At 40.8% G+C, this 23,793-nt stretch overlaps 1 protein-coding gene across 1 annotated transcript; it reads right to left on the reverse strand.

Annotated features, from left to right (window-relative positions):
• Nucleotides 1-810: 810 nt before the first annotated feature.
• On the reverse strand, nucleotides 811-23,219 carry c17h12orf43 (chromosome 17 C12orf43 homolog). Its single transcript, XM_072587262.1, has 6 exons — nucleotides 23,014-23,219; nucleotides 18,423-18,474; nucleotides 14,755-14,853; nucleotides 11,571-11,635; nucleotides 10,946-11,036; nucleotides 811-2,468 (listed from the first exon to the last, which is right to left on the reverse strand). Exons 1-6 carry the CDS (start codon nucleotides 23,210-23,212, stop codon nucleotides 2,033-2,035), a joined length of 942 nt encoding a protein of 313 aa, XP_072443363.1. The 5' UTR covers nucleotides 23,213-23,219; the 3' UTR covers nucleotides 811-2,032.
• Between the last annotated feature and the right edge of the window lie 574 nt (nucleotides 23,220-23,793).

The raw sequence follows: 23,793 nt of genomic DNA on the forward strand, positions 1-23,793 counted from the left end.
TGGCCAAGGTGATTAAGGCGGCGTATGGCACACTTGTCTTAATTGGAGTACAAGAGTTGGCAAAATCATCTTGCAGCAATATAAAACCCTTGTTAGGCTGCACTTGGAGTACTGTGTGCACTTTTGGTCGCCACACTACCAGAAGGATGTGGAAGCTGTAGAGAGAGTGCAGAGAAGGTTCACTAGGATGTTGCCTGGTCTCGAGGACATTGGCTATGAGCCAAGGTTAAAAAAAACTGGAATTGTTTTCACTGGAAATATGACAACTGAGAGATACTGTGTTATGAGATATTGCATTATAGTTTACTTTTATTAATTCACTCATCAGCTCGCTATATTCATATACTCAGGTTCCTGTTCATTCATTCATAATGCTTTACTAACCCGTTATTTACCATAACACACTCATTCATTCATAAAACCACAGTTCTGTAGCATATTTTACTATGATTAGACCAAATTTAAAACAACGCTTTCTAATCAAAACAACCCTTTCAAACCCATTACTGCACTTTCACACCTTCTCAGCCCTTGTTACAAGCAGTGTTTACCTCTGAATAAATGCAGCCTACAGAACAATACCATCCCTGTCATCACGTCTCCACGAAACATTATATTAATCAGCCCTTACCAACCATCTCCTGGATCTGAATAGATTACAGAACACCAAACAGTTTCCCCAATTAGTTTAACTGGGTCATTGTCCCTTTAAGAAATTAACTGACAATACAGCACTTCCATGAAATTGCATGAATGAATGAAACTCATTCTGGCAAATGGTAAACAAATCTCAGAACTCAGCTGCAGTAATCAGTTGAATATCCTTTATTCTTTTAATAGATACAGGTACAACTTCTAACTTATTTAGAGCATATAGCCTAGTATTTTTAGTAACTTAAAAGACAATAGGACTAATACCTCTTAATTATGCAAGCAGACCAGATAGACACTCTTTATCCCATCAGAAGTAGCAGCTAGCACTTAGCACATGTTTTAACCCATCTCCTGTCTCCCAGGACAGAAGCCCCTCAAACCTTTGTGTACTATAGATAAAAAAATGTAACACCATAATAACAGAATTGTAATATACGTAGGAACTGTGCATGAAAGGGCTCTTTTAAGAAGTATATTTTGGGATTTTATTGCCACCTCAAACTAGTGCTGTGCTATGATAAAAGAGGCCATTTTTGTCACTCACTGACCCCACACGGCTGAGAGGAGACCAGATAGAGGTCCACAAAATTGAGGGACACAGATAAGGTGGATAGACAGAAGCTTTTTCCCATGGTTGAAGTTTCAATTACAAAGGGGCACAGGTTCAAGGTGAGAGGGGGAAAGTTTAAGGGAGGTGTGCGAGGCAAGTCTTTCACGCAGAGTGTGGTAGGAACCTGGAACACACTGCCAGAAGGGGTGGTGGAAGCGGGCACATCAGTGACATTTAAGATGCATCTGGATGGTTACATAAATAAGGAGCGAATTGAGGGATATGGACCAAAAAGGGAAAGTTTGTTTTTTAGTTTAGTTACAGCATGATGATCAGCACGGGCTTGGAGGGCTGAAGGGGCTGCTCCTGTGCGGTGCTTCTCTTTTGTTCAAATTTCAAACATAAATCAAACTAAAGCAAATGCAAAAACCAATGAATTAAGGATCCATTATCTTTTTGAGAAGGTACGATGGAGATACATGGAACAATGATTTTTACAATGTGAATTCCCTCCAGTGACAGCTGATTATACACAGTTCAGCTGAATCAGCCCTAGCAGCTCTCCATTCAAAGACATTCTCCCAAAGGCAGGACAGCAGCAAGCAGGAAATCATTATTTCCTCATCTCTTTTGAAAATTGTTTTATTTCAAAGTAACTGCCAAAACAAAAGTATACAAAATGAGGGGAACAAAGGAGCTTGCAAACTGTCACTTGAAATAAAGTTAAAAATCACACAACATCAGGTTATATTCCAACTGGTTTATTTGAAAGCACTTGAAATAAACAATTCTTTGAAAGATAAGAGCACATAGAACTGTAGTGCCCTGTTATGACCCATCTGTTAAAGGAACTTTCTTTCTCTTTGTTTGAGAAAAGCTTGTTTTAACACTTTCAAGTTCACAATTAGCAGTTTTGTGGTTCTTTTTTTTCTTTTTGCTCCTTTCAAGGTCAGCCTGTTCAGTTTGTTCCTGTCCTTTTGCCACGACTTTGCACACCTGCTCTGATTTCCCTTTTACATCGACATTAGACATTTGTTCAACTCCTTTCTGATCGCCGCCTTTGACTAAATTATCTTCATTTTCCATGATTACCTTTTTCTTTTTCTTCTTCTTCTTCTTCTTTCTCTTTCCTTTGTCTTCATCCTTGATGAGATTTTCAGCCTGGTTTATCTCCAACTGTGCGCTGAAGAGGGAGCTTTGTTGGAGTATATCACTACTCGTAACTGCTGCTTCCTTCAGCCGCTCCCATTCACAGTCTGAATCACTGTAATATTTGACACAAAATAGTTGAGGACTTGTGTGCATCAGTTAAAACAGAAGTGAAACAAACCCCATAAATCTGTGCAATCACTTTATGCATTTAGAACCATCCGAAAGTCTAATGATATGTACTCAGTCCAGTAAAGGATATGATAGAGATTTGAACATCATCAGATGACCAAGATGTTTTCTTAACTTCTCTAGCAAAAACACTTTGTGCTTCTTATATGCTGATCTTGAGTTGTGCAATTCTACTCAAAGAATAACCAAATGAATTGTAATTTTCAGCCAGATAATGAAAGTAGACACTCTTAACCCATGTAAACTGTTACTTCTCAGTCTTAAGCAGGGGTTCCACAGATATAGGGAAGATAGGGGCGGCACGGTGGCTCAGTGGTTAGCACTGCTGTCTCTCAGCGCCAGGGACCCGGGTTCAATTCCCACCTCGGGCAACAGTCTGTGTGGAGTTTGCACATTCTCCTGTGTCTGCGTGGGTTTGGTCCGGTTTCCTCCCACAGTCCAAAGGTATGCAGATTAGGTGAATTGGCCATGCTAAATTGCCCATAGTGATAGGAGCATTAGTCAGGAGTAAAATGTAGGGGAATGGGTCTGGGTGGGTTGCTCTTCGGAGGGTCGGTGTGGACTGATTGGGCCGAAGGGCCTGTTTCCACACTGTAGGGAATCTAATCATACCTCGGAGTGGCAATAGATGCACTAGTCTCTGCAGTGATGCTCCGCAATGATGAACGGCAATCACAAGCACTTCAAAAAATTGCCTCAAATGAAACAGATGCCACATTTGCTTGAAAAATAACAATTCAAGTAAGTAAAAGCAACCCGATATGAACGATTAACTAATTACCTGACATTGAGCAATCTGAACTGATCAGAGAAGGCCCTGATAATAGATTCTTCTGTGCAAGTCCCAAAATATAGTACTCAAGCTTGCATCACAGACACCTGCCTGATGTTTCAATGTTGCTGTATGTTTTTATGTTGTTAAAATTCACACAACACTAGGTTATCGTCCAACAGGTTCATTTGGAAGCACTAGCTTTCAGAGTACCGCTCCTTCTTCAGATGGTTGTGGAGTAGGTTGTGTTGTCTAAAAGATGAAAGACTTAACGACAATCTAGGTTTGTTAAATATATCATCTTACTTGTTTGACCCAGTAATCTTTTGCTATAAATTCTGTGTCTTATGGTCCTACTCCACAACCACCTGGAGAAGCAGTAGTGTTCAGAAAGCTAGTGCTTCCAAATAAACCTTTGGACTATAACCTGGTGTTGTGAGATTTTTAACTTTGTCCACGCCAGTCCAACACTGGCTCCTCCACATCATTTTTATATCATGACTAAGCTCTGGCTGTAGTGCTTCTAATGGTGGAGGTCACTTATGGATTAATAAACCCATTTCAGCTGTCAGAGTACACTTGCCTGAGTCAGATGGTGATGAGATTCATGTACAATATGTTCCAGACACTTGTATGCATACTCCAGACTGACACTTCAGTATTTAGGAAATACTGTATGGTTTGAGCTTCTTCTTTCAGATTGGGATATTACACCAAGGCCCCATTTGCAGTCTCAAAGATCTCAAGAGCTTCTAAGCCTTAGGCATAATTGATCACTCAAACAAACATGACTAAACAGACTACTCCATGTCACTTATATCATTGCAGTGAGTGGGAATATACGTATCTACATTGATCTTGCTGAGCACTTTCCTTACAAGTGACTACACTTCAAAAGTGCTTCATTAGTTATGAAATACTTTGAGACATCCAGAGGTCAGAAAAGGTCAAATGTAAATTCAAATCCTCCCTGTCTGGGTGGGTTACCATACTGGTAGCCCTGGAAAAATAACAGCCCTTGCATCAGGTGCCAGCAGCAAATATTCAGGTTTGTCACTGGCACAAGTGCCCATTTAAAGTTCCTCAGACAATCACCACTTTAAGGCTTCTCCACTGACAGCAATACTGCTCACTTATAGTGCTGCCACTTCAGCTTGGATGGGCATTAGCAAGCCTCTTGGTTATATAAAAGCAAAACAAAAACTGTGGATGCTGGAAATTCCCAGCAGGTTTGACAACATCTATGGAGCAAGAAACAAAGTTAATGCTTCAGAACTGAAGAGGAGTCATATTGGACTCAAAATGTCAAATGTATTTCTCTCCTAATTGATGCTGCCAGACCTCATGGCGATATAATCAGTTCAATAGTACAATTGCCCATCTCCCATTAATTAGATTTCAAACATTTGCCAAACAAATCAGTCAAATTCATACTAGGGTGTTGTCACATCAATTGACAATTGGCATGGATCAGCACTTTACAGCTGTGCTGGAGGCACAATGTCAATGACCTAAACATAGCACTAATTGCTATTACTGATTTTATATCATGAAAACAGACATTGAACATTACTGCTACAGCAAAAACTGGTCAGATAATAAACAACATCAGCACATACTTCTACCTACCAGTCAAACACCCTCATTGCAATAAACATTCATCTCACAGCTGTGAAGTCATTTTTAAAAAAATACACTTGAGGGTTAAAACTAATTTAAGCAAAATATGTTTATAAGGTTCAACTCACTAAAGAATAGTGTTCTTCACTTAAATCAAACTACAAAGGCCTGGACAGATCTAAGCTCCATTATTCATCATTAGTTTCCCTACTTTGAGTACTGGGGACTGGCTCACCCTCTGAGCCAAAAGTTCAAGACCCACTCCAGGACTCGACGACCAAGGAAGGCGCACTCACAACCCTGTCAACCAGGTTCAGTAAGCACAAGTAACGTCTCACAATGTCAGATGGTGAATGTGGAATACATTCCTGATCAGCCATGCGATGTGATTACCAACCATCAGTTCGAAAAAAATTGGAACCTTTACTGTAACTATTCATGGCTATAGACTACATCATGTATATAAAAATGCATGTTGTCTCTGCTCTGGCTAGAATGCACTGGGGTCTCAGCTCCTTGTCCTACCTTTGTGGAGATCATTCACTGTAGGTGGGAGGACGTTTCCTTGTCATATTACAACTTCTTTGTGAAGTTCTATAATACAACCTGGATTCTTGCTCCTGGGCCTACATCAAGAACATTTATGCATGTGGTAACAAGATACAGATGTGCTCCTGCACAATCTCACAGCGTACCCTTTATTTCAATAATACCCCTGAAGGGGACAGTTCCACATGAACAGGAAGAAAGAAAACTATAGGGTAATAGATTCTTGTTTTATATAGGAACTCTTAATTTACCTTAAGATAATTAGATTAGATTACTTACATTGTGGAAACAGGCCCTTCGGCCCAACAAGTCCACACCGACCCGCTGAAGTGTATACCACCCAGACCCATACTCCTACATTTACCCCTTCACCTAACACTACAAGCAATTTAGCATGACCAATTCACCTAACCTGCACATTTTTGGATTGTGGGAGGAAACCGGAGCACCCGGAGGAAACCCACGCAGACACAGGGAGAACGCGCAAACTCCACACAGAGTCGCCTGAGGCGGGAATTGAACACGGGTCTCTGGCGCTGTGAGGCAGCAGTGCTAGCCACTGTGCCACCGTGCCACCCACAAAGATAATTGAGTCAGCAATTTCTGGTCTTGTTTGCTAGAGAAAAAAGGGGGATGAAACGTTGCAGCATGGAATTGTAATGTGGTTAATACTCCATGCCTAAGCAGACTTCACTGAAGAGCAAAGTAAGAACTCCAAAGAAAACTTCAGGTGAAAAAAGCCTGGGGCTAGTGATGGGGTAGATTGTGATTGCTGCCAATTTCCCAATCAACAACATATGAAAGCGATATGTCAGCGCCGATAATCCAATTCCCCAACAAACGTCCTGACCCTTTAGTAGTAAGGAGGCACATTTGGAAGCTGTAACAGCTTCATAACTGCTTCCTCAAACTGTTTTGAAACATTTGCTTTTCAGACAGATGAAGAATGGTGTTTCTGAAAAACACTAGCTGCTAAATTCACCTGTTAAACTTCCTCACGTACTGCATAACACATTCACCACATTCACCATCTGACATTGTGAGACGTTACTTGTGCTTACTGAACCTGGTTGACAGGGTTGTGAGTGCGCCTTCCTTGGTCGTCGAGTCCTGGAGTGGGTCTTGAATCCAGAGCTTTTGGCTCAGAGGGCGAGCCAGTCCCCAGTACTCAAAGCAGGGAAACTAATGATGAATAATGGAGCTTAGATCTGTCCAGGCCTTTGTAGTTTGATTTAAGTGAAGAATACTATCCTTTAGTAATTGGTGAGTTGAACCTTATAAACCTATTTTGCACTCTAAGGAACATTTCCATGTGGCCAGGCAGCACAGTGGCTCAGTGATTAGCACTGCTGCTTCACAGTGTGAGGGACATGGGTTCAATTTTATCCTCGGGCAACCATCTGTGTGGAATTTGAACATTCTCCCCATGTCTGCATGGGTTTCTTCTGGTTGCTCTGGTTTCGTCCCACTGTCCAAAGATCGGCAGGTTAGGTGGTTTGGCCATGCTAAATTGCCTCATGGTGTCCAGGGATGTGCAGGTTAGGTGGATTAGCTCTGGGAAATACATGGATGGGGATAGTGGGCTGGGTATGGGTGGAATGTTCTTCATAAGGTCGGTGAGACTCAATTGGCCAAACAGCCTGCGTCCATACTGTAGGGATTTTATGATTCTATGATCTTTAGATTGTGTAACAGAGGGTGTGGGAATAAGCAAGAATCCAGGGGAATAAGATAAGAGGAAAAGGATTCCCAAATCAGACTCTCTTTCCCTTTTTTTTTAGTTTATTCACCAACACTTTAGATATAGAACAAATCTTGTGTGGACTGTATTATGAGTAAAAGCAGGTGATTTTCTGAACCAACAAAACTCAGAGGCCTTCTAGACATTGTTGCATAGCTCCCTCTGGCAGCTCTTTTCAAACTGCAGCTCTGCTGATTTATCAACACAGTCTTCACATTTGTCAGAAATTAAGCACAAGTTCCCAAATTTCCACTGCATCGAAGATACTTTATTATTCACATATTGCTCGAAGAACTGCCAAAAAATTAATAAGCTTCATTAGCTGATATGCTGACCATATACTATCAAAGAATAAGAGATGGTGGGGCTGGGATTTGAGAGGTGGGCTCCTGCTGAATGCTGGCAATGGAATGGGAAACAAACCAGGTGCCTCAAATGTTGGACAATCCCTTAAAACTTGGGGTGAGTGGTTACCCTGACTTGGAAACCAAAAGCTGTTCAGTTGATTTCTTTAAACCTAAACTCTATGGAGCAAATTTTTACCTCAGACCTAGTTCAGATCAGCACTGCAATTTGCTGACAAAGCAGCAACAGTTTGATGTTAGACTTCAGCTGACACAGTGTGAATGGCTACGGTGCCTTCAGAGCAGTCATCATGGAACACATAGGACAGGAGATCAATCGGTGGACAAGAGCCCGACATGGGTGATTACACTCAACTTGAACAGTTCCACTTATGGAGCAAGTGACCAACTATTCCAAGGTCTGTCCTCAAGTCGTTGAGAGTTGCCTAGATTTTCCTATGACTTCACCAGCCAGGTCAGTAACCAAATTGCAGTTGGTGATGCTGGCAATCAAAAAGGAGGTTTGCCATCAAGAGATAGACTTGATGGTCCTGAATGATTTCATTATTGATATTTTCTAAGCAGGGGTGTTATAGCAAATCTCTGGAGCAGGTGCGACTCAAACTCAGGCCTTTTGGCCTGGAGGTAGGGACACTACCACTGCTCCACAAGAGTCTCACAATCTATTACACAGATCCTTTTTTAGTTGTCAAGCAGTGAAAGCCAAAGATTTTACAAATTAATTATAAATTATAGGGGCATTATGACTGAAAATTCTAGGGAACACAGCTTATATTTGGTAGTATACATGTGATGCTGTGGCTGATTACTAAGCAGAAATGTCAACAGAGTTGCCAGATTCCCAGCTGAAGCTCACTGCCAAGTTCTCATTGAAACTTAATAATTAACGATTCCAAAAGCCAAAGATAACAAATGGTTGAAGAAGTGAACATCAAAAGGTGCTGAGCCACAATAGTAAAGCAAAACTATTCAAGATGGAAAACTCAGAGACATTAATTATGACTACAGTAAAGACGTTAATTTGACTGAAAAAACAGAAGAAGCTGGAACACCCATTTGGGGAGTCAACACTGGCAGAGACGAAAATGTTACTATTTTGAACAATTGTCCTTGAGAAGTAAACAGTCAGGTGAACAAGCATTACAATAATGGATACATCTCAGAATAATGTACAAGCTGTACATTGTTTTGGACATACTTATACTCCTTCTGCCCACATAAATATTAGCAGGACTATAATTTTCAGTTTATTTTCGAGCTGATCTGCAGCAGTCACTTCTAGGACTGTTGGCTAGGCCATTCTATTCACTAAAAATGCAGGCCATTAGGGATATTGGAGATTTAGTTGGGTCACTAGTAGAATTTATTTATAGACTTAATTACAATATTTGATACATTTTTAAAAAAGATAAACAAGTTAGGAACTGTATAATGTATGCCAAGAATGACCTAAACAACATTTCATAAATATGGAGTATAAATTTTCTACTTTTTCTCATATACTATACTCTTGCCTTTTAACCAATGGTGATGGTAGCAGTTCATTGTTTAACCTTTGGGAACAAATGATAATCTTTCCAATATTTACATTAATTATTTCTCAGAAATGAGAGTGTCTGTGAACATTTCTGCTTTCAGGAAAGCTTTTTGAGTTGCACTTATTTTGAGGATCACAAGCATTTTCTCGGATGTCTCAGAATTTCTTCAAAATTTGCCTAAGAAACTGAGAAGTGCACAGAAATTGAACTAGTAAATGATTTGCTACAGTATTATAAAGGAGAAAATGAGGTCTGCAGATGCTGGAGATTAGAGTCGAGAGTGTGGTGCTGGAAAAGCACAGCAGGAGAGGCAGCATCTGAGGAGCAGGCGAATCGACGTTTCAGGCCAGAGCCCTTCATCAGGATGATCCTGATGAAGGGCTCCAGACCGAAACGACGATTCTCCTACTCCTCGGATGCTGCCTGACCTGCTGTGCTTTTCCAGCAACACACTCTCGACTACATTATTATGAAGCCATTTTCAATTATGTTAAACAAGGTTAATATCCAGCAGAGGACTTGACACTCTGAGCAAGTGCTGGATGTGGGCACAGTTACAATATTTAAAAGGTACTTAGACAAGTATATGAAAAGGAAAGATTTGGAGGGGTATGGGTCAGGAGCAAGCAGGCAGGACTAGCTGAGCTTGGGATTATGTTTGGCATGGACTGGTTAGACCGAAGAGTCTGTTTCCGTGCTGTATGACTCGATGATTCTCAATTTGGAAATGCCGGTGTTGGACTGGGGTGTACAAAGTACAAAAATCACACAACACCGGGTTATAGTCCAACAGGTTTATGTGGAAGCACTAGCTCTCGGAGCGCTGTTCCTTCAGCAGGTGGTTATGGAGTATATTCCATATCATAGAGTTAAAAATCACTATGACTCTTATTGAGCTTGCATGTTTTGTGATTAATAAGGTGCTCTCAGCCATATTAACAAATCTACATCAGATTAACAGTCTTCAATAAATCAGAGAACGAAAAAATAAAAATTAGTTATTATGTTCTATTATGTTACCACTTGCCACTTCCCTCTGTGACCCATCCTCTGTTTAACAACCTGCTCTCTTGCACACAGCTTCCTTCTCTAAAATCTTTGATGTGAACAAAGGCTTGAGTAAAAGGCAGGGAGGGGAAGGAAGGAAACGAGGCAGCAAGAGAGAGTGAATGGCAGGCTCAGGGTGGGAAGTGAAGGGAAGAATGATGACAGAGTAAGAGGAGCGAACCTGAGTGTATGGAGAGAAGCTGTGGGCAGGAAGCCTGCGAGAGAAATGACTAGGATGGAGATGGTGGTGGGGCAGAGAGGCCAATACTGGGACAGCGTGAGCAGGCTGCAGGGAAGACAAGTACAAGAATCAAGTCTTCAGAGGTACATAGTGAAGAAGCACTATTCTAGAGCATCTCACTGAGATCCAAATTTGTGTATGGTTCTAAATCTAACATGGGACCCAATTTAACAATTGAAAGTGCCAATCTGTTTTGGGTTGCAATGAGAAAATAGTTGGAAATACCTAGTCTATAATTTAGTTTTCATGGAATCATAGAATTTCTACAGTGTGGAAGCAGACCATTCGGCCTATTGAGTCCCCCCTTTCAAGAGCATCCCACCTGGACCTACCCTATCCCTGTACCATGGCTAACCCACCTAGCCTGCACATCCCTGGACACTATGGGCAATTTAGCATGGCCAATCCACCCTAAACTGCCCATCTTTGAACTGTGGGAGTTCTCTTTTTATGATTTTGACAAGAATCCAATACGGTCCAGAAATTTATGACATAAGTAGCAGGTCTATTGAAGAATCAGACACTACCTTGAACTGGATGGACATCTCTGTTTAACTGCAGGTGAGGATTCTACTTTTTCACAATCCCCTGGAACAGATGTGGAGAATAAACGAAACCCTGCAAAAGAAAAACAAATCTTAGGGTCGGGGCTCTTTAAAGCTTAAAAAAAAATGCAATATAGATCTGAAAGATGAAGGGCCTCTGCAGTGGACTTGCACATTCTTGCACAATTTAATTTCCAGTAGATATATCTTAGTCAGCATGAATCAGCTAATCTAATTCAGAAGCTTTGGGATGGATTGTAAGGGAAATGGCACCATGTCACACTATTGCAATAGCATTTACAACAAGCAGCTATTCTGTGCTAACTTTACCTGCCCTTGATGACAGTACCTGAACAGAAAATGAACTATTCTCCAATCTTTCACCAGAAATATAGCATTCACAACTTCTAAAAGCAATAATGCAATGGTACACTATAAATTAATATGTTTAGCCAAAAATAGTTTTCTTGAAGCTGCATTAAAATAACATATTTTGCAGCACCATCAACAGGAGTAGGAATAAGCTAATCAAAACATATATTCCACAGACTCATGGCTGATCATCTACCTCATTTTCATAGTGTAAACAGGGAGTTAATCAAATTACCTTCTTCATCACCATCCTCTACTTGTTGCTGTGAAGACTGCACAGAACTGTCAACAGTAATGAAACTGAAAAGTAAAATATACTGTCATTAAGAATATGATTGAATTGTACTTCTATTTTCATATAGCTTCTATCTAGTTCAATGCAACATCTGTTGCAGATTGACTATGGATCATGATTGTATTCAGTATGTTAGTCATTTGAAGCTTTACTTGTTCTCATTCTGAAAAAAGATCACATTCTATAATTATACAGGTGTGAATTGACTGTTCATTGCTGAAAAGACAGACATGTTGCTGAAACTTCCACACTGCTACACCGCAGTTATGACACGAGGGGTATTTTTTTACAAATCGAATGGTACCATCAGCGATAAGGACCTTCTGCCTAAAACAGTTTTGAGTCATGCCCCGTGTGAATTTCTGTGCTGCTGCAATATCAGGTACATAGGCCAAATATCCCAACAATTCACTGATCAATCAAACAGCACGTTCCTCCATCTGTTCATAATAGGCAGAAAACAGGCACACTAACAGCTCATGCTTACAAACAAATTATCTACTGTTGGGTGTGAGTTTGTAATTGAGCAACACTTGCTGAACAACCCTGACAGAGTTACTAACCACACTGAAAACAAATTTAAGATAACCAATCATGCTCATAAGGTGGCTGATTTACATTTGATAGCAGCGGTCTCCACTCACATGCAGGAACCAGTCATTTGCAAACAAAATAAAAGTTCAAGCCTTGTGTCTTTTTTGAATTATCTGAAAGCATGGGGACACAATCGTTTCCCAACGCTTCCTCCATGGCAACACCTTGACCAGATTCAACTTGTCAATCAATCAGCACCTCTTTAATTGTAGCATATCTTGTGATTATTTAAAATTTAGCAGCCTTGCATATGTCCTGCTGAGTGTAAGACAAAAAGTTTCAACTATTTGTATCCCTTTTCAGCAGTTTAAGTTCTACACCACTATGTGATTGTCAATCGTGACTGTAATGTCTTACAGTATGCCACAAAGTTAATACCCATGTTATTTACCAAATAACAGATCATCCAGATTGATCAAGAAAAACACGAGCCCTAATTCTGACCCTGGGAAACCCCACTATGTACCTTCTTTTGGTCTGAGAAATAACCTTTCACCACTTCTCTTTCTTTCCTGTAGCAATACACAGGCTGCCACTGCTTTTCTCACTACATTAGTTTCAACTTTGTGAACAAGAGTATAATGCAGCATTTTTCACTTCGGTTTTGGATGTTGTGCATGCACATCAATTGCATGATTTAATCAAACATCCCTGTTACCTCATCAGAACTCCATCAAATTAATGAAATACTTTTTGCCCTGTGAATCAGCCACACTTGTCCAATTGAGTGTTAACTTTGTCCCAGATTATTATTTCTAAAAGCGTTCCTTTGATGGTGATTAAACTGACTGATTTTGGCTTGATCTTACATTTTTTTTTAATCAATAAAGGTGTAACATTAGTAATTTACCAGTCCTCTTGCATCATCCCAGTATCAAAGAAGAATTAGAAGTTTATGGCCAGTTGGTGTTTTTGCGATTTCCACCTGACTTCCCTCAGAGGCTTCAGATACACCCCATCTGATTGTGGTGACTTCTCAGCTTTTACACCAGCCTTAGTAATTCCTTTTCTCTACCAATGTTTTGATCATCGTAGGAGGAACAAAATAAAACTGTTCTGCAGTGCGATCTCATTTAAAAAAATATTTATTCTTTCATGGGATGTGAGTGTTGCTATCAAGGGCAGTATTTGTCACCCATTCTTAATTGCTCATGATTTGCCATTTCAGACAGCACTTAAGAGTCAAGGACACTGCTGTAGGCTTGAATCACATGTACGTCTGATCAGATAATTTCAGATTCCATTCCCTCCACAGGACATTTTTACAACAATTAATGATAATTGTCATGGTCACCATTATTGATACTAACTTTCAATCCACTTTTTTTTAAAAAATCAATCACATTTCATTTCTACATCATTTCTGCCATGGTGAGATTTGAATATGTACTCTCTGAGAATTAGTTTTTTTTGGAATACTATTCCAGTGACTTTATCACCACACCCCTATCTCCCCATATATTACACAAAGGAAACAGTAGGGGAATAAAACTCCATGATATAATGAAAGTGGCTCATGAATGGATGGTCTTCTTACACTTAATTTCACAGAGGTTTGTTTTTGTTTCTGATTGGTCTACATAAATTAATCAAATTGTTAGGACAAAAAGATTAGATACACATTTTGTAATTTTTAAAGAAAAATATGACAGATCAAGTCATGCTGGTCTCTTAGCCCTGAAATCTGCTCTTGTCACTGTCCTGACCAAAGTCAAATAATAGAATTACATATTCACTAAACTGTACCAGATGAAAGGACAAGTATTAATTATAAATACATTGAAAAGCATCTTAGATGTACTTTGCAAAACCAAGTGAAGATAAGTAAAGTTCTTATGCACTTAAAAAACTAGTATGATTTACTTTCTCTTTTGGTCACTGATCCCTTGAGCTGTAGAACACTTGTTTTAATACAATGCTCCAAAACATTCAGGAGTGCTTTACAGGGTCATAATGAGTAGAAAGTGAGGGTCACAATGAGAGAAATATTGCCATTTGACAAGGAGTCAATGTAGCGCAGAGGATAAATGAAGACCTCTGCTATGTACTCAAGTGGAGGCAGAGGCCTTCAGAAAGTTAAAAGCTTACTAAATATGTAACAAGATCAAAGTGATAAATGCAGTTCAATATTTTACAGCTACTGGAATGCCTAATTTTCATCACTTGATGTTGAAATGAGCATTGCAAATTCGACAGCATACTCCAAGTAACAGAAATCAGATGCTGCAAGAGAAAATATCACATAGTTTTGATTTTACCAATAAATTTGACACTTTTATACATTTACAAACTTAAAACATAGTTTTTCAATTTTGACTGAACAACCATTTTTACCAAACAGAACTGTTAATTCTTAAGTTAGACTTAATTGGTTATAACAGCCACTATTCCTCCACAGTAAGCAAAGAAATACTTAACTCCAGCAAACAGCAGCATTAAAAACAAAATCAGGTTGCCTGGGAATGTAATGTGACATGAGTACATGTTACATTCACAGCCAAGAACTATTAAGAGTATTAACTCTTCCTACCTATCTAGCAAGGCACCCAGCCTTTTTGCAACATGAGATCGAAATTCAGGTGTTGTTTGCAGCTCATTTCCATCATGCTGGTGATCATCTACTTTCTGCCTATAGGAGGGAAAAAAAACAGGAATAAAATAAATCATTAAAAATGTAAAGGACGTGTAAGGGAGCCATAATCGTGCATCCATGTTTCTCATTAAGGAACACTATAGAAATTGCGAACTTTTGCAAATATTTAGGACACTGCTTGCATTATCACATCAAAAGTAATATTTATATGTATTACTTAGGTTGCATTCCAATAGCATGAATTAATAGTTAATTCATCCTGTTAATTTGTCAAGTTCCATTTTGTGATGCTCATTCATTATGAAATTCAGAATGTATTTTTAAACATGTAGCATTAAGTAAGCCTTGGGGAGGCAATGGCCTTGTGATATTATTGGTGGACTGTTAGTCCAGAAACTCAGCTAATGTTCTAGTGTTCCGGGGTCCAATCTCACCATGGCAAATGGTGCCATTTGAATTCGATAAAACTAAATCTCCAAATAAGACCAGAAAATGACTGAAATCACTGTTGATTGTCAGAAAATCTCATCTGTTCACTAAAAGTCCTCAGGAAAGGAAATCTGCTATCCTCACCTGGTCTGGCCGACATGTGTCTCCAGATGAACAGGAATCTGGTTGACTCTCACCTGCCCCCGAAATGCCCGCTCAGTTGTATCAATTGCTATGAAGTCTCAGATCAGACAGGCCAACTGGCATCAACCTAGGTTTCAGAAAAGACAATGCAGAAACAGCCCTGTTGACCCCATAAAATCCTCCTTACTAACATCTAGGGGCTAGTGCCTCTAGTTGTCTCATAAATGAGTCAAACAATAGTCTTTTCTTTACCATAACTTACAGGTAGCGTCCCACCACCACCACCATCCCTGGATATCTCCTGTCCACCAGCAGGACAAACCCAGCACAGGCGGCAGAACAGGGGTATACAATCGGTCGGGAGCTGCCATGGCCAACATTGACTCTAGACCGCACAGTGTCTCATGGATTCATGTTAAACATATGCAAAGAAAACTCCTGTTGCTTACCACATCCTTCCTCTGATCATGAATCAGTTTTCCTCCATAATGAACAACACTTGGAGGAAACACTAAGTGGCAAGGGTGCAAAATGTACTGCGAATCGAGGTCCATCACCAAGAGTGGTTCAGTAGTAGTACTACCAATCGAGCTGGTTGTGTCCTAAAGGACATAACAGCTAGACTGGGTTTGTGGGAAGTATTAAGGGAACTAACAAGTGGGAAAAATTTGATCCCACCCTCACCAATCTGCTGGCTGCAGATGCATCTACCCATGTCAGTTTCCACATGGTCCATAGATGAAGTCCTGCCTTCACTTTGAGAATACCCACCATATCACGTGACACTATCGCAATGCTAAACGGATAGATTTCGAACAGATCTACCAACTCAAGACTGGGCAAACATGAGGTGCTGTGGGCCAGCAACATTAGCAGAATTGTATTCCAGCACAATCTGCAACCCCATGGCGCAAGATATCCCCCACTCATCCATGACCATCAAGCCAGGGGATCAACCCTGGTTCAATGGAAAGTGCAGAAACTACCTGACAATGTGGCAAATTGCTCATGTATGCCTTGTATATAATAAGCAAGACAAATTCAAGCCAGACAATTACCTTCCCATCGGTCTACTCTCGATCATCAGTGTAGTGATGGAAAGTGTCACAAACAGTGCTATCAAGCAGCACCTACGCATCTGTGCGGTGACATGCAGGTTAGGTTCTGTCAAGGCCACTCAGCTCCTAACCTCATTACAGCCTTGGTTCAAAAATGGTCAAAAGTGCTGAACTCCAGAGGTCAGGCGAGAGCGACAGCCTTTGACATCAAGGCTGCATGCGACCAAGTGCGGCACTAAGAAGCCTAACAAAACAGGTATCAACTGGAATTGGGGGGAGGGGCAAAATGTCTGTTGGCTGGAATCATACCTGGCACATAGGTTAAAAAAAATCCCAAAGAACTGCACATGCTGAAAATCGGAAACTAAAACAGAAATTGCAGAACAAGGGTCACGGAACTTTGCTTTCTCTCCAACAAATTCTGTTATTGCTTCTGGCGTACAGGATAATGGTCGTGGTTGTTGCAGGTCAGGTCTAGAACATTATCTCAGGCGTTCCATAGGAGAGTGTCCTCGGCCCAACCACCTTCAGCTGCTTCATCAATGACTTGCATTCTAACATAAGGTCAGAAGTAGGTATGTTATTTGTAACTCATCAGATACTGAAGCATGTCCAAATGCAATCAGATTTGGGACAATATCCAGGATTTTGCTGATAAGTGGAAAGTGACATTCATGTCACACAAATACCAGGCAATGACCAGCACCAATAAAAGACAATCTAACCACCATCGCTTGACATTCAATAGTGTTATCGTCACTCAATTCCTCCCATTATTAACATCCTGGGGTTTACCATTGACCAGAAATTCAACTAGGCTTGCCATAAAAATTCTGTGGCTACAAAAGCAAGTCAGAGATTAGGGTAACTCACCTCCTGACTCCCTAAAGCCTGTCCACAATCTGCAAGGCACAAGTATGGAGTGTGATGGAATACTCCCCACTTATCTGGATAGATGCAGCTCCAACATTCAAGAAGCTTGACACCATCAGAACAAGCAGCTCACTTTACTGGCACCACATCACTCCCTCCACCACTGATGCTCAGTAGCAGCAGCGTGTAAATCTACAAGATGTTCTGCAGAAATGTACCAAAGATCCTTAGAGAGCACCTTCCCAAAACCACTTCCATCTGGAAAGACCAGAGCAGCAGATGCATGGAACACCATCACCTGCAAGTTCCCTTCCAAGTCACTCACCATCCTGACATGGAAATATAAGTCATTCCTTCACTGTCGCTGGGTCAAAACCCTGGAACTTCTTCCCTAAGGGCATTATGCGTCTACCTATATCACACAGTTAGCAGCGGTTCAAGCAGGCAGCTCACAACCACCTTCTCAAGGGCAACTAGGGACAGGCAATAAATGCTGGCCAGCCAGTGACACTCATGTCCCGTGACTGAATAACAAAAAATACTTTTCTGCAGTTTGGAAATGGAGAATAATTTACGATCCATAGCAGTCTTAATACAGATAACAAAGTGTACTTGGCAAAAATTGATACTGACAAAAGTATGGCTACAACTACAAAGGTAGACCTGAATGGAAGTTTTAAAGAAGCAATTAGAGAAATAAAAAACAGTTGAAGGAAGAATCCAGAATTTAGGCGTTGATACACACCCATCATTAAGGGGAGTATAGTGGAAAGGCAGAGTTTTGGAGGTTCCGGAGAGGGAGGGGAACAGCCACTAGGCGATCTGAACAAGATGCTCAGAATTTTAAACTGGAAATGTTGCAATAAAGGTCAAGGAGCACAGGTTGATGATGAGGCTGACTTGATGCAGTGGTGTTGAATTTGATGCACTTCAAAGCAACAACAAAGAATCAGCACTACAATAACTTTTTAAAAAAGGTTTAACATGTTCTTTTTGGTGCTGACTGAACAATAAAACATGAACACAGTTGCTGCAGCATTTATAAATTCCATAAGGTCAAATACCCTCTGATAGCTGAAAAAAAAAGCTGTGTGCAGATACCTCAGACTCGGTCGAATTGAAACCGAAATATGCTTGTCTTCATTGGTCTCAGCTAATAAAAGGGAAAAAAAAAGAAGACAGTTACCAAGGTTGTGAATGGGAAGCTACACCATAATATGCATTACATTTGTTGTAAACAAAGACATACTCCAATAAACAGATCCCCTTTAGAATTTTTGGAAAGTAGCAACGGAAACAAAAATAGGAAGCAAGTTTGCAAGAAATGTAGAATAATACTGACGATAACAAACAGGCAATTTTTATAGAATGTTTGTGTGGTTTGATAATCTGGTCCAAATAATTTTATTTTTGTTTTTAAACTTATGGATCATAGGTGTTGCTAGCTGGTCAATATTTATTGCCTGTCCCTAGTTGCTCTTGAGAAGGTAGTGGTGAGCTGCCTTCGTTTTTGCACATTTCTATAACGTAATGAAATTTTAATGTTGATGAATGATTATTGGAGGTAGTGGTGAGATGAAGCCTGAAAGGGCAGGAAGCATAGTGGAGGGTGACTGAATTAGGTGGGATGAAAATTTAAATTTCCTGGTGGTGGACTGAGATACAGACAGCAGCACGTCACACTTAACTAGCCTGTGGGAGGTTTAAACGTGTAGTAAATTTACATACATTAGCTTAGAATGATTTTTTAATGACGTCCTGTTTTCAAGATAACATCAGTGCTCTTGGCATCCCATTTTTTTTTAAAACAGGTCGCATGCACTAAGCGACATCAGATAGCTCTATCTGAGGTCATCAGTTTCTTTGATGAACTGTATACCACAACAGAGGGGAACCACAGCAAGATAGCCATCGTAGAGGCTCTGGACCAGCAAAATGATGAAATGAGGTCTGCAAAACTGGCTTAATGCAATGGAGAAACAGAGAGGGATTCAAGGGAGGACAGATAATGGGGTGATGTGGGGGCATGCAACAGTAAAGTGGAAAGGATGAGATATCCCAGGTGTGAAGACGACAGATACTTCAGGCAAGAAAATAAGGAGCCTGAAATGCGTAACAGTGGGCCTATCTCAGAGTGTCAGCTGGCAGGATCCTTGCAAGCTTTGAGTTCACCTATAGCATTTTAATTATCCCTGCTGAGAGTGAACTTGCACAACGTCTTTTCCAATATATGGAAGAGAGGGTCAGCTGAGCCTGCAAGTTCAACTGTATGCTGCAGAGTGGGGGGTAAGGTACTGGACACTAACATGAACATTCAATTTTTAAAAAAGTGAAAAGGCACAACATTGTTACTTCCACAACGAGGAGATGTCTCTTACTCCACTGTAACCATCAATGTGGGCGAACAATCTGTTTGTAACTAAGCATCCTTTCTATCTCTGGAAAACTTATAGACAGCACCTAGAAATACAGTCACTGAGCCGTACAACATGGAAAGAGACCGTTCGGTCCAACTTGTCCATGCTGATCAGACATCCTATATAAATCTAGTTGCATTTGCCAGCATTTAGCCCATATCCCTCTAAATCTTTACTATTCATTTACCCATCCAGATGCCTTTTAAATGTTGTAATTGTACCAGCCTCTGGGAAGTAGCCTTTGTGTTATGACAGATGCCTGACATCAGTGTTCACCACAGCACTTGAGAAAGTAGTCAGACACACCCATCAATAAATTATTGACTGCTGCTGAGGAATGTGGCAGGAAGATTCAGTTGAGTCACTGAAAGATTATGCACATGCCCAAATGGATGCAAACAAAACTCCTACCATGTAATTTCACTAATTTAAACCAGATCATTTGCCTGAAAATATCTAATGCTCAAATCCAGTGAATAAATTAAAATCAACAATTACTTCAAATGCAGATTTGTCTTGCCATTGTGCTTTAGACAGTAAAGTTAGAGCAAAATGGAGGATTCTGTGATGCTATAGAGTCAGAGATGTACAGCATGGAAACAGACCCTTCAGTCCAATCCATCCATGCCAACCCAATCTAGTCCCACCTGGCAGCACCCGGCCCATATCCCTTCAAACCCTTCCTATTCATATACCCACCCAAATGCCTCTTAAATGTTGCAATTGTACCAGCCTCCACCACTTCCTCTGGCAGCACATTCCATACACGTACAACCCTCTGTGTGAAAAAGTTGTCCCTTAGGTCTCTTTTATATCTTTCCATTCTCACCCTAAACCTATGTCCCCTAGCTCTGGACTCCCCGACCCCAGGGAAAAGACTTTGTCTATTTACCCTATCCATGCCCCTCATAATTTTGCAAACCTCTATAAGGTCACTCCTCAGCCACCGACGCTCCAGGGAAACCAGCCCCAGCCTGTCCAGCCTCTCCCTGTAGCTCAGATCCTCCATCCCTGGCAACATCCTTGTAAATCTTTTCTGAAACCTTTCAAGTTTCACAACATCTTTCCGATAGGAAGGAGACCAGAATTGCACGCAATATTCCAACAGTGGCCGAACCAATGTCCTCTACAGCTGCAACATGACCCCTTGGTTTGTTTCTTTAAAGAAAATGAGAGAGTAATTTCATTGAAACAAAAGTCAATGATACATAACTGCTGTTTCCAATAATTCAGGGTTGTCAAGTTTGGTTTCACGCATTCCAGGAGATGTGCTCATGTGACCACCTACCTTCAACTGTACTTCACTTTGACTCAGACTTAACACCAGTGGACACTCAATACGTGCATCATCACCTTCTCAAGGTTTTTCAATATATCCTTCTTTTGACTTTGAACACCTGCGTACTTGACCTCCAACTGTGTTATAGAGGCACAATGGAAGTTCAGTTAACAGAGCAGTTAGTAAAGCATACAGTATCCTTCCCAGGCTTTATTAATAGGGACATAGAGTATGAGAGCAAGGAGATTATGGTGAACTTCTATCGGGCACATGTTCAAGCTCAGCTAGAGCACTGTGTCCAATTCTGGGTGCCACACTTTAGGAAGATATGAAGGCGCTAGAGCGTGCTGAAAATATTCAGGATAATGGTTCCAGGATGAGGGACTTCAGTTATGCAGCCAGATTGGTAATGTTATTACAGTATTTCTTGGGAAAGGGAAAGCAAGAGATCTGAAAGAGGTATTCAAAATTATAAGGAATGTGGATGAAGCAAATATTGTAAAGAGAAACGATTCCCACTTGTGAAAAGATTGACAGCAAGAGATCACAGGTTTAAAGCAATTGGCAAAAGAAACAAAAGCAATAAGAAAAACTCTTTTGTGAACCAAGTGGTTAAGGTCTGAAATGCCCAAGTGTGTTGTAGAGGCAAGTTCAAAGCAGTCAGAGTCAGATTTGTACAGCATGGAAACAGATGCTTCAGTCCAACTCAGTCATGCCGACCAGATATTCTAAACTGATCTATTCACATTTGCCAGCATTTGGCGCATATCCATCTAAACCCTTGCTGTTCATGTACACATTCAAGTGCCTTTTAAATGTTGCAATTGCACCTGCCTCCACCACCACTAGCAGCTTGTCCCTAACTCGCTCCACCCTCTGCATGAAAAAGTTGCCCCTCAGGCTCTTTTTAAATCTTTCCCCTCACCTTAAGCCTATGCTGTCTGGTTTTAGACTCACCTGCCCTGGGAAAAAAAACCTTGGCTATTCACAGTATTCATGCCCAACATGATTTCATGAACCTCTATAAGATCACCCCTTAGCCTCTAATACTCCAGGGAAAAAAGAAGACCAAGTGTATTCAGCTTCTCCCTATAGCTCAAACCTTCCAATCTCAGCAAAGGGAGTTAGACATTTTTTTGCCCAAAAAAGGACATGCAGAGTTACAGGGTGAATGCAGGAGAATGTCACCTCAGGAAATACTTGTTCAGACTGCTGGTGCTGACATTATGTGCTAAATGGCCTTTGACTGTTCTGTAACACTTCGGCAATTGTGAACAGAACATCTCTTTTTTTGATTAAGCTCTTTATAGCCTTCCAGGTCCAAATTCACCCAATTTCAAATAATAACTAGCAGTTTTATTTTCTCAGACTGCAACTGTTGCAAATAACAATGACACAATGCAGATAAGTCATTTGTTCTTTTACTTGTGTCCCATCATCTCCTTTTGCTTTGCACATTGCATTATCATTTAATTCCTCCTTCCCCCTCACCTTTCAACTTTGCTCTCCTCCCCGTTAGCTCTCTACTTGCTTAAAACTAATAAGTTTGTTTTTGCAGTGGTCCTGAATTGGATTGCCTTCCTTAGGCCATTTGTCACTAACATAATCCTTTGCAGAAATAAAATTTCAATGATGCAGAAGAACATAATTAACGTGAAATGTTAACTCTGTTCTTATCTGTTTGGATACTGTCAAAACTGCTGAGCGTTTTTTGTTTTCATTTCCAAGAGTGGAATTGAGTTGACTTCTCCCAGTGCAATGCATAAAACAGATTGAAACTAGAACCAATAGACGGGTAAAACAAAGAACTGAGATGCTAAACATCTGGAACAAAACCAGAACTTGCCGGAGAAACTGGCAGCATCTGTGGTGAGAATTTTGAGTTAAAGATTCAGTTAAAAACTAATTTTTGTCTCCACAAATGCTGCCACAACACCTGAGTCTCTCCAGAAATTTGTTTTGGTTTCAGCAAAGAATGAAACTTGGTAAATCTTACAAACAAAGCGCCCACTGCCTATTTTTTTGTGGGAACTGGTGTTGCCGACATTCCACGTAGCCTCTTTGAGGCGCAACAGCTCCTCCACACTATCTGAATCTGAATCAGACTCCACACTGGGCGCCGCCATCTTCAACCTCCCCGCGCACTGCTCGCGGTTGTCCTCGGGACGCAGGCGCAGTGTGCCGCGCGGCCCCATGGGAGATGTCGTCGAAAGCCTTGGCCGTGAATGACATGACGTCACGAGGGGGGGGACTACAACGTCCATGAAGCCTTTCGACAATCGCGGTTGGGCGCCGTGAACACCATGTCACATGATGGTATGCGTCAACCTTCCCATGCCAACGGAATCTGGCCTTGGCAACAGCATCCAGGGAAGCGGTTGGATACTGTACTTGGTGCAGCATCAGCAGTGGGCACATCTCCTATTGCAAGAACCCTTCCTCATACTGTCGTGGGTCTACTGAAGGTGAGACTTTAACTCTATGAATAATGTAGAATCGCTCATAAAATGTATTTAAATATTATACAAACATACTAAATCTTAAATAATTAATCTGATACGCCTTAAAATAAATATATGTAGAGAACCAGAAGACGTTTTATGGGCTGTGGAGCCTTCATACATGAAAAACATAAAAGCAGAATGTGCTGGAAATGCTTGGTAGGTCGGGCAATAACCGCTGAGCGAGAAACCGTCAACATTTTACACGAAAGAGATTAAAGATGCTACAGGTTTCGAGCAAAAAGGGGGACAGGGAAAGTGCAGAGAATATGGAA

The sequence above is a fragment of the Chiloscyllium punctatum genome, chromosome 17 (genome assembly GCF_047496795.1).
Source record: "Chiloscyllium punctatum isolate Juve2018m chromosome 17, sChiPun1.3, whole genome shotgun sequence".
NCBI lineage: Eukaryota > Metazoa > Chordata > Chondrichthyes > Orectolobiformes > Hemiscylliidae > Chiloscyllium > Chiloscyllium punctatum.